The sequence below is a fragment of the Heteronotia binoei genome, chromosome 4 (assembly GCF_032191835.1).
Source record: "Heteronotia binoei isolate CCM8104 ecotype False Entrance Well chromosome 4, APGP_CSIRO_Hbin_v1, whole genome shotgun sequence".
NCBI lineage: Eukaryota > Metazoa > Chordata > Lepidosauria > Squamata > Gekkonidae > Heteronotia > Heteronotia binoei.
Genome location: NC_083226.1, coordinates 37,785,420 through 37,802,958, shown reverse-complemented (window position 1 = coordinate 37,802,958; position 17,539 = coordinate 37,785,420). Strand labels below are relative to the sequence as shown.

At 41.3% G+C, this 17,539-nt stretch overlaps 1 protein-coding gene across 1 annotated transcript in view; it reads right to left on the bottom strand.

The window, feature by feature from the left end:
• GRIN3A (glutamate ionotropic receptor NMDA type subunit 3A) overlaps window positions 1-17,539 on the bottom strand; it is a 150,762-nt gene that overhangs the window by 26,880 nt on the left and 106,343 nt on the right. The window contains exons 4-5 of the mRNA XM_060237134.1: window positions 15,159-15,304; window positions 11,481-11,596 (exon numbers count right to left, since the gene is read on the bottom strand). Coding sequence (XP_060093117.1) covers window positions 11,481-11,596; window positions 15,159-15,304 — 262 coding nt within the window. The remainder of the gene's footprint in view (window positions 1-11,480; window positions 11,597-15,158; window positions 15,305-17,539) is intronic.

Below are 17,539 nucleotides of genomic sequence, written 5' to 3'. Positions count from 1 at the left end.
ACTCCTTTGCATATTAGGCCACATACCCCTAATGTAGCCAATTCTCCAAGAGTTTACAGGGCTCTTAGTACAGGGCCTACTCTAAGCTCCAGGAAGACTGGCTACATCAGGGGTGTGTGGCCTAATATGCAAAGGAGTTCCTACTACAAAAAAAAGCCCTGACGCTAGTGGCCTCTTGAAACTGCTTTTTAAGTTAAAATACTGGGCAATGCAATCACAGTTATCCTGTGTCACACCTGTTTTGGCCCCTATGGTGGCATTGTTGCTTAGAGTTTCCCATTTTCTGGTGGTGGCTGGAGATCTCTTGGAATTACAACAACTGGTCTCCTGGTCTCATTTCCCCTGTTGAAAATGGCTGCTTTGGAAGCTGGACTCAATGGCAGTATATCCCTCTGAGGTCTCTCCCCGGCCCAAGTCCTACACTCCCCAGGCTCCACTCCTAAAATCACCAGGTATTTCCCAAACCAGAACTGGCAACCCTAATTGTAGCTTCACCCCACAAAGTTGGCTATGCAGAAGGGGAAAGATGGTCAGCAAATTGCATCTCCTGTTTTATCCACTCCTGAGGGTACAATCCTAAGAAAGTGTTGGAGGGAAGCAATGCGGCCTTTGGAAAATATTCCAACAGATGTGGCTGTCTTCCTTACCTGAAGGCACACACTTCTACCCTTCCCCTGTTTTTGGACACACACACAAACAAGAAGCAGAGTGAGATGGCAACTTTACTAGCATTTTGCATTCAAAATTTGGTGAAGTATTGCATCATCTTTTGGGAATTGCTTCCCATGATAAGAGAAAGGCAACATCAGGTTTGCACCAGTTTTTTTTAAAGCTTTTGTGCCTATTAAGTGGGTGAATTCACAAACAACTCTGCAATTTGCCAGCGGGAGATTGCTAATTGCTTGTATAATCGCCCATTTAGCACATGCAGATTCATGACTGTTTTGTGGAACGGAAGCCCACTACGCCAGGCGCTGAACTCTTCTGTTTTGCAAGCGCCACGCTGGAAAGTGGCAGGAGGTCGGCAGCCCCAGTGTCATGTTACACAACTCAGAAATGAGGCAAAGTTGTGGTGTTTACATGTACGTACACAGGAAGCTATATTTAGCAAGCTGAGCTGGCCCGCTCTAGGGCCTTGCCCGTTGTAATCAGCTAAGTGCACACATCGAGAGGAAATGGCTAGTCTGGGTATAGAAAGTTAAAAGTCCAGCTCTGTCGAGAAGAGACAGGAAATCTGATCTACCAAAAATAGGGCAGGCTGAAGAATCACTGCGAATCTAGATTTGGCAACCATAAAAAGAACTTATGTGCAGAGATTCAGAATGCACCCTCTTTCCATCCTCCCATAACCGCCTGTCCAAATGTAGCAGAAGGTACTTGATTGGCAGCTCTTCTACTATAAGTAGGAGATCCGTGGGAAGATAAAACATAAAAGTATCCCTTCCCTGCAAGTTAACAGTCAATTGATAAACACAGTGTGCACTGCTTGGGGTAATTTCAAGTTCTTGTTGCCTCACGTGCTTGCCATGGGTCCTCTCAATTGGATGTGCTTCAGGAGTTCCATGCTTTGAACTTAATTTCTGGATGTTTGTAGCCTGAATTTGGGTCAGGACTGTGGCACTTGTGGAAATGGTGATCAAGCCTTCCTTTCCATGTGCTGCTTGTCCAACCTGAAATGACCCAGGAAACCATTATTTGATTATTGGCAGGGCTTTTTTTGTAGCAGGAACTCCTTTGCACATTAGGTCACACACCCTTGATGTAGCCAATCCTCCTGGAGCTTACAGTAGGCCCTGTACTAAGAGCCCTGTAAGCTTTTGGAGGATTGGCTACATCAGGGGTGTGTGGCCTAATATGCAAAGGAGTTCCTGCTACAAAAAACCCCTTATTATTGGGGAACTGATGTCTGCTGAGCAGCTACATGTAACTTTCCCTAGAGAAGCACTCAGTGGTTCTCCAAGGCATTCCAAGTTGGGAAAATAGCATGGAGAAAGTTTTACTATTTTCTCCAAAACTAGAAACACAACTATTTTAACCATCTCGACCTTAACTCTTTGAAAGTTTCATTTGTGTCAATTTCATCATAAGAGAAACCTCCTTTATCTTATCTAACCGCTCATGTACTTCAGGAATGTCCTTTCACTTCCAGTGTTGTGCAAACACTAATGTGTGGGCTGTGATTAAATTCAACAGTGAAGAAAAAGTAGCAAAGTCAACCGTGAAGTCAAAGCTGATATTTAAAGCTGTAAATCAAACGTGGGAGCAAAGACACAGAACCTGCAATGGGAAGCCATACGGCAATCTGAGAAAGGCGCCATTGGGAAAGGAGAGTTTTATATGACATCTTCTCCTGTCTGGTTAGGTCGCAATTAGGGTGGCCAACCTCCAGGTGGAGCCTGGAGCTCTCCTGCTATCACAACTGATCTCCAGACTGCAGAGATCAGCGCCCCTGGAGAAAATGGCTGCTTTGGAGGGTGGGGTCTATGGCAGTGTATCCTGCTGAGGTCTCTCCCCTCCCCAAGCCCCATCCACCTAGGCTCCATCCTGGGTATTTCCCAACCTAGAACTGTCAACCCAGGTCACAGTGCTTTTGGAATTCTGGACTCTTCTCAGCTTCATTTATCTAGATCTGAAACATGCCTGGCCTCCCACAGCAGTCAGTGGGGTGCAGAGCACTGACAGATTGCTCCTGATAGTGGGGGTAGTAAGAAAAAAAGGGACGCCAATAATTTCTTATCACCCTTCACAGTTGCAGGAGGAGGAAGAGGAACTACCCAGCATATTCATCAAAAGAGGTGGGAACGCTCAAAGTCTTTGGAGGACCCAGTTCTTTTTGCCATTGCCAGAGAGAGAGAGAGAGAGAGAGAGAGAAAGAGAGAGAGAAAGAGTCTAAGAGGCAGACAGCTGCTAATGTATTCCAGAGTGTAAGATGCTGCTGGTAAGCTGGGCTCCAAGTTACTTTGATGCCAGCCTCAATACAGTACGGTTTGGAAGCTGTGGACTGGAAATTAGATCTTCAACTCAAGGTGCTGATTGGATGGAAAAGTCAGAAAGGCTGCTTGGGAAAAGTCTTGCGGGGGGAGGGGGGGGAAGACTCAATTTAGGAAGCAAATCTGCACTGCCAGCATGGAAGCAGCAAGAGCAGAAGCTTTGTGCAAGAAAGAGGAATGAATCTTGGGGTTCTAAGCTCCATGGGTGGGGACAGATGGGTATTCTAAAGTTTAAGGGAAGTGTGGTTATTCTTGAAAATGCATTCCCTTTCAGTGTTTCAGCAGGATCAGCATTTATCAGTCAGGAAACACAGGACCCCAGGAAGTACTTCTTCACCCAAAGGGTGATTAACATGTGGAATTCACTGCCACAGGAGGTGGTGGCGGCTACAAGCATAGACAGCTTCAAGAGGGGGTTAGATAAAAATATGGAGCAGAGGTCCATCAGTGGCGATTAGCCACAGTGTGTGTGTGGATGGATGGATGGATGGATAGATAGATAGATAGATAGATAGATAGATAGATAGATAGATAGATAGATAGATAGATAGATAGATAGATAAATTAATTTTTTTTGGCCACTGTCTGACACAGAGTGTTGGACTGGATGGGCCATTGACCTGATCCAACATGGCTTGTCTTATGTTCTTATGACCAAACACCACTGAGCCCTGACCTGCTTACATATAGAAGAGGCTGAAAACACTCTCTTTCTCTCCAAAGGGTAGCAATGGCAGGATGATTGGGTCCCCAAAGGGATTGAGCCCTCTGGCCTACGCCCATAGACATGGGAGCGGGCTGTGGGGGCACTGCCTCAGCTTCCAGGGGGCCCTCCAAGGTTTTTCATCCTTTTCCTGAGCAGGCAAAGTATCATCTCCTGTAGCCAGGAGAGCTGAGCACAGCACAGTGCCCTGCAGCAGCCAAAGCAGCAGGCAGAGAGGAGGGAGCTGCTGGCTGCCAAGTGCCAGGGTGGGGGAGAGGGAGGTAGAAGGAAACCCCCCTGCTTGCACGCAAGGTGCAGTCCCTTTTTGACTCCAAAGTTTTCGGGTTGGCTGCCTCAACTTGGCCACTTTCAGAGCCTCCAGTTTTTGCTCCTGCCCCAGAAAGCTTCTTTTTTGTTTATAACAATTTTATTATCCTGTAATATTTTGCAATAATACTCATCAACTATTATTAAAAGTTCATTCAAAAACATTAAATTTTTCTTCTCCCTCCCCCCTTTTTTGACCTCCAACAGTGTATTTTAAGTAAATTGCTAAAACTAAAAGGTAATTTTTTCAAATAAAGAATCTTCATAAAAAAAATTACAGCAAGAAAATAGAAAGAAAAAACCATATATAATAATTATAATTCATCTTCATTATAATCCTTTAGTCCTTATCAAAAGAAAATTAAAAAGAAATTATATTCCCGCTTTTTGACCATAGCCCATGTATACTTCCTCTAAAGTTCAGCTATTGTCAAAAATTGCCAAATATCCTTTAACCTTCCATTGTTTTTCAACATTTACTTGAAATTTTCCCCATTCGTTTTTAAACTTCTCTAAATCATTTTCTTTTAAGATTCTTGTGAGCTTGTCCATTTCACTCCAATGCATAACTTTTAAAGTCCAGTCCCACTTTTCTGGTAGTTTATCCTGCTTCCACATCTGTGCATATAATGTACTTGCAGCTGAAAGCATGTACCAAATTATCGTTGTATCTTGTTTCGGAAATTATTCCATTTATAATCCCAACAAAAAAATGTCTGGTGCCTTCTTAATATTATAACCCCAAATTTTTGAAATCTCTTGCTGAATCATTTGCCAAAATTGTTTTGCCTTTTCTCAAGTCCACCACATATGGTAGAAAGATCCTTCGTGCTTTTTACATTTCCAACATCTGTCTGACACCTGATTGTTCATTTTTGCCAATTTCTTAGGTGTCATGTACCTATATAACATTTTGAAACAATTTTCTTTAATGTTATAACATGTCGATATCTTCATAGAGTTCTTCCATAAATACTCCCATGACTCCATCTGTATTTCTTTATTTATATTTATCGCCCATTTTATCATTTGACTACTTCATCTTCCGTAGACCATTTCAACAATAGTTTATAAATTCTTGAAATCAATTTTTCGTTATCACCAAACAGCACTCTCTCCAGTTCTGTTTGTTCTTGTCTTATTCCATCATTTTTAATGTCCTGTTCAAGCAAACTCTTGATCTGTTGCAATTGAAACCAGTTATATTTATATTGTAATTCTTCAGCCGATTTTAATTCCACCTTCCCTCCATGTATTTTTTAACAATTGTTTGTATGATAGCCATTTCTCTTCATTGATATCATAACATAATTTTATTACTTCTGTTGGCACAATCCAAAGCAGTTTCCTTTCATCTCCATATTTTTTATATTTAACCATGTATTTAACAAATTGCTTCGTATATAGTGATGTGTGAAAAAACCGTCCATCTTACTTTTCGCATAACACATATATGCATGCCAACCAAAAACATTTCCATGACCTTCTAGTACTAGTAGTTTTCTATTTAATAACGTCATCCATTCCTTGATCCACACCAGGCGTACTGCATCATGATACAACTTTAAACCTCCCCTTTCTTTTGCATCAATCAAAATTTTCATTTTAATTCTTGGTTTTTTCCCGGCCCATACAAATTCTGAAATTTTCCTTTGCCATTTGCTAAATTGTTTATTATCTTTCACTATTGGAATTGTTTGAAACAGGAACATAATTCTTGGTAAGACATTTATTTTAATTGTGGAAATTCTGCCCAGTAAAGACAAATTCAACTTGTTCCATTTTATCAAATCTCCATCAATCTTACGCCAAAGCTTCTCATAATTATTTTTGTACAAATCAATATTTTTGTTGTGATTTCCACACCTAAATATTTTACTTTAGAAGTAACTTCACATTCTGTTAAATTTTGTAGTTCTTTCTGTTTACTCTTTGACATATTTTTGCACAATATTTTTGATTTTTCTTTGTTTATGTAAAAACCTGCCAGTTCTCCATACTCTTGTATCTTACAAAGCAACAATGGTGTTATATGAGTGAATTTTCATTTATAAACATTACTTCATCTGCAACTGCTCTGTATTTATAAGAAAAACCTCTCAATTTCAGTCCCTCTATCTCTTTATCTTCCTGAATTTGCATAAGCAAAACCTCTAAAGTCATTATAAATATCAATGGAGATAGAGGGCAACCTTGTCTTGTTCCTTTACTAATTATCATTTTTTCCGTCAAATCTGCATTTATACAGAGCCTTGCTTGTTGTTCAGTAAATATCGCCTTCACCATTCTTATAAAATCTTCTCCCAATCTCAGTTTCTCCATCACTGCAAACATAAAATCCCAATGCACATTATCGAAAGCTTGCTCTGCATCTGCAAAGAATAATGCTACTTCGTTTTCAGGATGTTTCTCATAATATTCAACAATGTCTATAACTGTTCTGATATTATCTCTAATTTGCCTCCTGGGAAGAAATCCTGCTTGCTCTTCTTTAATAAAATTGTTCAAATGCTGTTTAAGGCGTTCTGCTAGAATTCGAGCATATATTTTATAGTCATTGTTAAGTAATGAAATTGATCTGCAGTTTTTTACATTCGTGGCGTCTCTGTCTTCTTTTGGTATCAACGAAATTACTGCTTCCTTCCATGTATTAGGTATTTCCCCATCTGTTCTTATAATATTCATCAATTTCTGAAGTTTTGGTGATAATGCCTCCACAAGCATTTCATAAAATTTTGCTGTAAAACCATCTGGATCAGGTGCTTTCCCTAATTTCATTGAATTAATTGCCGCCTCTACTTTTCCTCTTTCAATTGGTTCATTTAGTACCGTCTCCATATTTTCTGTTAGGGGATTTACTTTAATTTTCTGTAGATATACGTCAATTTTTCCCTTGTCCATCTTTTGACCTTTAAACAACTTAGCGTAGTATTTATAGAATTCTCTTTTGATTCCTTCCTGGTCAACAATGTCCTTACCTCCCGATACAATTTTGTTAATAATTTTATTCTCCCTATTTTTCTTCATTTGCCAGGCCAAATATTTTCCAGGTTTATTAGCTCCTTCAAAAGATTTCTGTTGAAGTCCTTTTAAATTCCATTCCACTTCTTTGTTTAACAATTGGCTCAGCTGACTTTGTAATATTGTAATCTCCCTTACAATTTTCTTTTTCCCAGGTCTCTTTTTAAGCTCCTTCTCCTTTTTCCCAATCTCTTTCTGACTATCCAACATTAGCTTGTCTTTGGCTCTTTTGTCTTTATTGTTCAGTGTAATTAAAATACCTCTCATTACCGCTTTATATGCGTCCCACACAGTTGGAAATTGAATGTCCTCTTTTTCATTTATTTGAAAGAAAGACTTGGTCTCCTTTTCCAGAGACACCTCTACTTCCTTTTTCTGTAGCAAATCTTCATTTATCCGCCATCTTAGAGTCTTTTTCACGGGTTTTGTAGACCACATTAATGGATTGTGGTCTGCCCCTACTTTAGGAAAAATCTCTATTTTTTTCGTTATAAGTCCAAGATTTTTTGTACTCCATAGCATATCAATTCTTGAGAAAGAATTATGCCTTGCTGAAAAGAAAGTATAATCACGTTCTTTAGGGTTAAATTTCCTCCATATATCTTCCAGACTTTCTTGTTTTACTAACTCAAAAAATGACTTTGGTAATTTTCCATCATTATTTTTTTCCCCAGATCTGTCCAAAATATTTTTAACTGTTCCATTAAAATTCCCCATTAGCATGATTTGCTCATATGTACTTGGTCTAATTGTTGCATAATGTCCTTAAAAAAGAGTCTTTTGCTCCATTTGGGGCATACAATCCCAATAACAAAGTTCTTTTGTAGTTCAACATCACTTCCACTGCAATATATCTGCCATCATCATCCTTGAAAATCAATTTTGGGTCCAATTCTTGTTTAACATAGAATACAACTCCCCTTTTTTTCTCCTTAGCTAATGAACAGAATTCCACACCCAGTTGTTTATTCCATAAAAATTTATAATCCATTTTTTTAATGTGTACTTCTTGTAGGCAAATTATATTACATTTTTGTTTCCCAATCCAATGAAACGTTGCCTTTCTTTTTTGTGGTGAATTAAGTCCATTTACATTTCAATATATTAATTTGTAATCCATCATGATTTTCTATTTTTAGTCTGTACCCACAAACTCCTTATGTTCATCCAAGAACTTCGTCATTTCCTGGGTGCTTGTAATTGTAAATCTCTTCCCTTTATGTTCAAAACTTAAACCCTCTGAAAGTATCCATCTGTATCTTATTTCATTTTCTCTCAGCTTTTCAGTCAATTTTTTGTATAATCTCCTGTCATTTATAACTTTCCTTGGCAATTCTTTCATGATTCTTACACTACTACCATCCACCTCCAATGCATTTTCAAGTTGTTTACTTAGAATCTTTCCCACCATGTCTCTTGTCACAAATCTTACAACCACATCTCTTGGTAGTTTGTTTTTTCTGGCATACTCTGAATTAACCCTGTAAATATAGTTGTAAAAATAACTAGTTTCATCAGGGTCATCCCCCAAAAACTCAGCAATGATTTTTATTATGTATGTCCTTAAATCAGTCTCAATAGATTCAGGCACCCCTCTCAGATGAATCTGATTTTCCATTAGTTTACAGTCTTGTAGCACTGCTTTCTCCTGCATTTTTTTTATAGTGGAATCCACTGTGTCAATTCTTGAGTCTTGGTCTTTCACCTTCTCTTCAACCTCCTGCACTTTCTTTAACGCTGCTTGGGAGTCTTTTCTGAGATCTTCAATTTCTTTTGTAAATTCTTTTTTAATCACCTCTGGACTGGATTCAATGTCTTTTTTTTAATTCTTTCTTACTCTCTGTTATTGAATCCTTTATTACTTTTACCAGTCTTGCCTCCATGGCCTCTATTGCCTCCTGCCATTTAGACATTTTTGCTTCTTCAAGTGTCCTAGCCCTTGTACGAAACTACTTTGCTCCTGCTATGTTCACAGACATCACTGTCTGCCTATTGCTGAAATAGGCTCAAAAGTTGAGCTCATCAAATTAATTTTTAATATCACAGTCTTATAAAGACATGCCCTTTTAGATGAGCTTAAAATCACCGTTCTCAGAGGCTCCTATTATTTTTTTGAAGTTTTATTTTCTTCAAAATGGTGTCTGAGGCTTTTCTATTCCCTTTTAATTTTTTTCCCTTTTTCTCCTAAAGTGCGCCAAAATTGAATCAAAACATATAGTCCAATAGATCTCACCTTTTAATGGTGATATCTGCCGGCTCCACTATTTTTAAAGTCTTGTTTATTTTTTAAATTTTTTTTAAACTTTTGACCTTCTTTTAATGGCCGCCAGTACTTCTCTATGATTCATCGTTCCAGAGAGGGCTAGAAGGCTTGCAGTTTTCCCTTCTCTTAATGGCCACTTCCTTCCTTTCTTGCCACAAAGTCTCATTCTCGATGGTTGAGAAGTCTCGCGTTAATTCTGTAACATCATTTCCTGTGACATCCCACAAGTACGCAGATCTGTTTTAGGAGGGGGTTGTTGAGCCCGACCACAGGTATGCAAAACAACAGTTGTTTTCCTTCTTTTAACCTTATTTCTCCAAGTTCATTAGTCCCAAATTTATCCCCTCCTTTATCTTCCTTACTTTAACATAACATAGTTGGATCCAGACCTTTATCTTTATTTCAAATAAGTCTTATTTTAGTCCCGGAGTGATAGATAAAGATCTTTTATCTTTAAAATTGCGATCCTTTTAAAACCGTTCTCTTCAAAAGTAGACGTTATTCAGTTCCAAAGAAGCTTTGAATCCTGATGAATTTAAGTCAATTTAATGATCTCAGAAGTCCTCTGTGGATGTTGGAATGCAATCCTTCTCCGGGGACCCTTCAAAGCCAAAAAGGAACCCCACTGGAATTCCTTGTCAGCCAAAGTAAATCTCCTCAGAATTTAATATGCACGTCTTGGGCTTCTCCCTGCCTGGGAGAAGAAGGCAGCAGGCATTAGGATCGTCTTCTCTGCCCAGAACAGAGGCTCTGGTCTGCTCCTCTAGTGAGAAGCACCTCAATCCTCCATGTCTCAAAACCGGAAGTGCCCCCCAGAAAGCTTCTGAGAAGTGGCAAGCCCCACCATGGATGGGAAAAGGTGCCCCAACATTCTAACCCCCCCACTTTTAAAATCCTGGTTATGCCCCTGCTCCTGCCTCTTTTGATGAATGCATGACTCCTCCTCTTTCTCCCACAGCTGGACAACATTGTTCATGAAAAAGGGTTCTGATAGCACAATTGCTCCTGCTGCTGCTTAGAGGGAGAGGATCAGGTGAGCATCTGCACTCCTTGCTGCTGCATGCTTACTCACAGGGCTGGTGTTAGCATAGCCTGAGGTGGGGCAGCTGCCAGGGCCCAGGGCTTCTGGCAGGGCTGACTGCTTTTGTCCCTCTACTCACTTATTTGCTAGCACTCCACCATGCTCCCAGCTACACTCACCATGGCAGCAGTCAGCATGGGCAGTGGGCAAGCTCACACATGGGTAAGGCAAATATACACAGGTAGGTGGGAGGCCTGTGGGTGGAGGGAAGGGAAGGAGGGCATGTGTGAAGAGCTGGGGGTGGGTGAAAGAAGGGAAGGGGGGCTCAAAGCTCCACCCCTCAAAACCTAGAACTGGTCTTGCACACCCAGGTGAATGAATGAGCATGGATCAACAGAGCACAGGGGGACAGTAGCTGCTACTCACTTGCTTACACCTCTGTCAGTCTCTCGCTGTGCTCTGCAGGGTCTGGAAGAGGGAAGAAAAGTCTTCCGTATTCATTCAAGTCCAGAGTTAAAAGGAGCAAAAATCATTGTGTTCTACTCCTTCAGGATGACCATGTTTGTTTTCACACATGTGAGTGATACAGTCACTAACACCCTTCAGGAATGGCCATGGAGTCATATTGCCAGGGATTCCCCAAAGCTTGGTTTTCAGGGTGGAAGAGGAGAAGGTTTGATTTGGTTTTACCCACCCTTCACTACCCAAAGGAGTCTCGGAGAGGCTTACAATTGCCTCCCCCTCCGCTCCCCACAACAGACACCATGTGAGACAGGTGGGGTTGAGAAAGCTCTGAGAGAACTGTGACTGGCCCAAGGTCACCCAGCTGGCTGCATGGGGGAGGAGTGGGGAATCAAACCCAGTTCTTCTGATTAGAGTCCTCTGCTCTTAACCGCTCCTAGCCACTATGCCAAATGAATATACAAACCATTTTCTCCTGTAGGACATACGTCTTTGTTAAGCTATAGTATCCCAAAATGCAGAACAGACAGAGATTTCATTGCTTATTTATCAGCGTTCTGAAGGAAAAAATAAATTATTTTCAAGTATAATATGCAGTTTGATTTCTTGAGCAGCAACTGCTTATAAAGGCAAATGAGATCCACAAGAAAGGCTTACTGAGACACAGATTTACATGTAGGAGCTTATTCGTACCTTCAATAGCAAATGGTTTCCCAACGGTCAAAAGTTTGCAGTCTGCATCTATTGATACCTCATAATCCAGGAGCGCTTTATCCATGATGAAGGCATCGAGTATCTCTGGATCGTGCCTGAAATCAAAGTACAAAATCGAACAACTCCCCTTGGAAAATGAACAAGAACCGATGCAGCTGTACTCATTTGTACAGAATTTGTATTGTTTCCGGATGGAAATTCTGAATCTATTTGACCTAGTCCTCAGGAAGCTTTTGCTACCAACAGAGCACAAAATCAAACAGAAATCTAATTTATGTCAGTAAACAGAAGCGTGTCATGCAAACAAAGGATTGACACATAGGGACAGAAGAATCACTTGGTGGGATCAGACCAAATAGCTAGTTAATCCAGCATTTGGTTTCCAGAACAGTCCAATGAGATGTTTCTGGGGATTTTACAGTCTTTGAAGGAAGGACCATGTTTACTCAAAATTAAGCCCCATTTAGCTCAGTAGGGCTTACTCGCCAGTAAATGTGCTTAGGAGAGCTGCCATGCTTTCTGTTGAGAACATCCACACTCCACCTCTGGTTTCATCAATTAGACAAGATGGTGGGGGAGCAGAACGAGGAAAGATTTTTGCTTTGCACCCTGGAGAACAGCTGCCAGTCAAAGCAAGCTGGATAACCTTATGCATTTGTTATAAGCAGAACACAAAGTCAGTAGTTGTCTCTATTGTTTGCATATTCACAGAAAGCAGTTCCTCGGAGATAGCTATATTATTGCAAAGAGCAGCACTGAATGTGAGCTGGCAGATGGAAGAGTCAAGCATAATGGTATAGATGTATATTACATAATTAAGCTGATTTCCCCATCATTTTCTCTCTGGGGAGTTCTAGGAAACATTGTGTGTGTGTGTGTGTGTGTGTGAGAGAGAGAGAGAGAGAGAGAGAGAGAGAGAGAGAGAGATCTCTAAGTGCATTTTCAGCTCACCAGACTACATTTCCCAGGATTCTTTGAGGAGAGTTGTAGAGCATGGATCATTTCACAGCACAATATAGTAACCCATGTTTCTTGTTGAGTTGACGTAAAGGACTTCAGGTTCACAGTTATGTGCTCAGTTTCTGGTGGCTTCTCTGAGTTTTAAAAGCTGACTTCAATTACAGTGGAATTTCACTTCTTATTTAGAGTCAGTTTGGAGTGCTGTAACTACAGCTAGGGAAACACTACTCATACCTTTCCCATTAATTTACATAACATATCCTCATTGTTTTTGTGCTTGTTCCATGTTATGAACAGGATGTTATGAAAGGACATTTTAATGTCCCTATAGCTGATCCAGTATTTGCATGAGAAGATTTAAGAATCTGTCCAGGGCTTTTTTTTGTAGCAGGAACTCCTTTGCATACTAGGCTACATCAGCGGAGTGTAGCCTAATATGCAAAGCCTAATATGCAATCCTCCCAGAGCTTACAGGGCTCTTCTTACAGACCCTACTGTAAGCTCTTGGAGGACTGGCTACATCAGGGGGGTGTAGCCTAATATGCAAAGGAGTTCCTGCTACAAAAAAGCCCTGGATCTGTCAATTCATGTGGCCGGGGATAATAACAAACATTTTACATGGTCTATCCCTGTCTGTGGGGCTTCTGTGAACCGATTGGTAGTGGGCAGTGTTGACCCAAGGGCACATGGTGTCCCAGGCAGGTACCCCCATGCCCCCCCATGCTTACCACGACAACGCTGAGCCATACCAGCTTCAAGGTCTGCATGTGTCTGCAGAGACCCGTGGAGGAAACTTCTCCCCTCTCCTTTCCGGAAGCAGAAGTGAGGGGGGAGAAGCTTCGTCCAGCAGTCTCTTCAAAACACACACAGACTTCAAGGCTGGTATGGCTCAGTGTCGTAGTGGTAAGCGTGCGGGGGAGGGGGGGAGAGTGGCAGAAGAGAGGGAGCTGGCGATGGCAGGGCAAGCTTCTTGTGAGGTGGACGGGAGTATGGTGGAAGAGAGGGAGTTGGTGGTGGCAGCAGGGCATGCTTCTCAGGGGTGAGCTGGAGTGTGGCGGCAGAGAAGGAGCTGGAGGTAGCAGCAGCAGGGCGAGCTTCTCGGGGGTGGGCAGGAGCACAGCAGAAGGGAGGAAGGTGGTGGCGGCAGGGGGAGGGAGGCAAACTAGGTGGTTGTCTTGGACACCAGGAGGGGGGAAGCCCAATTCAGTGTTCCTCCCTTTTGGCGCCCTAGGCAACAGCCTAGTTTGCCTAGTGGGTGAACCGGCCCAGGTAGTGAGGAGGATTCATTGCTAAGTGTGAGCTACTATGCATGTGAATATAGCCTGTTCTAAAGCGATCCCTGAATCTTTGATTGCCACCAGCATTCCAATCCAAATAATAAATAGAGTAGAAGGATAATGTCAGAGAGCATAATAACCAATTGTTGTATTTATCTGATGGTTTTAAAAGGCCATTTCATCCCTCTGAATTGAAATTAATGTGCCTTGTAAATGCTAAAACATTCATCCTAGCTGAAACACATACACAGATAAACCATTCACAGGGAAATAAATAAACTAAGATTGTATTGATCTATCTCCCAAAGGCTAAAAATACTCTGCTCATTACAGCCAAACTTAAGGATTTCAAGTCCACTGCCAAATTTTATTCCTGCCTGGGACCCTCAGGAACAGCAAAGGGGTCAAAGGTAGTATAGGTTGCAATGGCAAAGAGGAAACATTCGCAAATAGCATGGCCCATGTCTCTTACTTTCCTTCCTCTGTTCTTGCTTTTCCCATGTCTAAATTTAGATTATAATTTAGATTATAGTCTAAACTCCTGGGGGATCATGGATTGTATCCAGGCTACATTTTATGCTTATGGAAGACAATTCCAGCAGCAGGGTAGAACTTCCCTGCCTCCCTCCCACTGAAGCACATTGATCTCCCTAAAATGATGCTCCTGGGGGATATGGGAACCTTGGGAAGAAGAAGAAGAGAAGAAGACTGCAGATTTATACCCTGCCCTTCTCTCTGAATCGGAGACTCAGAACGGTTTACAATCTTTTGTATCTTCTCCCCCCACAACAAACACCCTGTGAGGCGGGTGGGGCTGAGAGGGCTCTCACAGCAGCTGCCCTTTCAAGGACAACTCTTGTAATAGCTATGGCTAACCCAAGGCCATTCCAGCAGGTGCAAGTGGAGGAGTGGGAAATCAAACCCGATTCTCCCAGTTAAGAGTCCGCACACTTAACCACTATACTAAACTGGCTCTGGAATGGCATGAAGGGCAAACTGGAAGGTGGCAGCAGAAAGCAGGAACTGGAAGAAATGACCTCTTCCCTTCCAATACTGGAAATTTTAGTCTGATCTATGTTATTCTTTGAACTGCCTTGGATATTGAGATATTTTAAAGGGATATGCATATATGTGCGTGGGGAGGGGGAATGACAGTACTGAAATATTTAGTGAGGGCACAATGCCTCTGGACTGTGATTCTGCAAGGGCAGTATTTTTCCATGTGCTAATATTTCCATAATATGCAAAACACCTCATCTTCCCATCCCTCCATCCATCATAATGGCAAGCATTTTAGTAACATACAAGATGGAAAATCTGATTTAGGGATATAGATTGGCTTTCTCAAGAGTTTTGGGGCTCCAGTCGTACCCAGTAGAGGTCACATAGAATGTTCATTGAGCACACAGTGCACACTTACTTCAGGTACGCCACTCCATCTGGAGTTGCAGGCACATTGTACCTCTTCATGTACTCATGCATATCGGGAAAGCTTTGCTTGAAATAATCTTCAGCACTGCTTTCTCGGACAGTTCCAAAGCGAAATCCTTGTGAAGGGTGATGCAACTGGAGAGAGAGAGAGAGTTTATTATTCATTTTCTCTAGCATTTCCTGTTCTGGACACATTAAACTGATAATCGCTATTTTTACGCTTAGAAAGCTGCATGAGTAACACTGAGATATTTGGTGGGATATAAACCTAACCTTATAATCTTCTAATCAAGTAAGAAATCAACACGTTATAGAGGCTTTGTGATGGTGGAGATAATTGTGAGTTCCCATGTCTCCTGGAATTGCTTGGTAATATTTACTATGTGGTTCTTATCTATTTACTTAATAGTAGTAACAACAGAGCTGGCAGAAGGCAAGCAGTACAGGTTCTTTTCTCCTTGCTTCATTGTCACTATAATTCTGCAAGGTAGGTGAGGTTACTGTTGCCAACTAAGATATGCAAAGTACTCACTTTGTGTCAGTTGTCAAACTCCATCAAGCGTCACAGGTAGAAATAAAAAAAAAATCAAAGCTGCATGTCAAATGCATTTGTTATCTGGCTTAAATCTTTGATATCAAATAAAATATCAAATCATTAAATTAGACTGTCAGTTGTCTACTATAAATATTAAATTGTCAGTGAGTATTCAGAAAACATTCCAATTCCAATAGCCAAATAATATGATAACATCCAACATCAAAATTCAAAGGGGTCAGTTTTTTTTTTTGTGGGGGGATAGCAAAATAATTTCCACTCTCACAAGAAGTTTCTGTACTGTGGGAAAGCCATCTTGGACAAAATGTGACTGAGTCTGGAAGGCCCAAAAGAGCACTGCGCTGTTGATTACCAAGATGACCTTGCTAAAAACGTAGCATATGCCAGTCTCTTCTTAGCTCTTCTGGAGGACAAAGCCAAGAGAGCAGCTCTTAAGGCGAAAAGTGCTGCTTATAGCTTGCTTGTCCTTAACATTCAGTACCACTTATTCACTGTAGTGCTGTTGTTAGAGAAGGGAAACAGTTCCATAATCAGGCTTTTCAGCGGCCTACTTTAGCACCTCATTATGGTGTCCGTTATTATAGCATTATTACACCTTTGCTGTTCCTTGGCTGAGATGATCTCCTCCAGCCCACATCACATTTCAGAGACTTTAAACAATACTGCTGAAGACCCTCCCCCTCCAGTCACCTGTCATACTCAAAAGGTACAATTGTAACTCTCAGTTATATAGAAAATTGAGAACTGAAGAGATAAGCAAGCTCTGTTCCTTGACAAAATTAATTTGCTGCTTTATTTATGGTCGAGTCTGTCAGATCAAGAGAATGGTTCTGCCCAGCAGCGCTAAGGAGATTAAAGAATATTTCCTCCAAAAACATTATTTTCACTTCTAAAGGCAACAAAGCGCTTCATGGGACTTAACACATTTATCGGCACAACTGATTGGCATGGCTGACAAATAAGGTGCCCATGAATGTCCACTTCAGAGACAGAGCAACTTCACCTGAAACAATAGGGCTTCCAGCCAGTCACAGTGTGGTTGTGCTGTTTGGTAAAACCACAGAGTTTCCAGTGATTCCTAGGGTGAAGTGACATCCCAGAAGTGATGTAACATTGTTGCATTGTTGTCATTTTTTTCTCTCCCACAGGCTGATGGAGCAACAGCAGATAGAGAGTGTTGTTGACAAGAGGTCTCCTGACATAGCAGGTGTCATGATCTTAGGCCTAAAGAGGCTTGCAGGATCCAGAGAAACCTGTGTAGGAGTAGCTACAGGGCCTACATCTCCCAGGATCCCTTCTGTCTCTCTGATTGGGTGAAAGCAGTTTTGGAGATAAAACTTGCCCAGAGAGATGGGATCTGGGAGGAAAGCATAAAAAGGTCAAGCTACAGACAGGGTGGTTCTCTCTGGGAAGGCTGGAGACAGGTTGCAGTTGGAGGGGGATTCCTCATCCATGGAGGGTGAGTTGGTTTGAAATTAGAAGAAGGGAATGTCTAGATAGTTGCATCAGGGCTTTTATTTCTTACTGTTTTTTTATATTCACTGTTGCACTAAAAAGGTTTTTTACAAACCACTTATTATTTTTGAGCATTTATAATAAACCCATTGTTACTGTTAAACTGCCTGGGTCCTCACATCTCTTTAGTCACAGATAGAAGGAGTTTGCTAATAAGGAAAACAGGGCTGGATGGGTGCTCATACAGACCCTTACCAGAGTGGTGGCTAGGGTTGCCAAGTCCAATTCAAGAAATATCTGGGGACTTTGGGGGTGGAGCCAGGAGACACTAGGGGTGGAGCCAAGATCAAGGCTGTGAC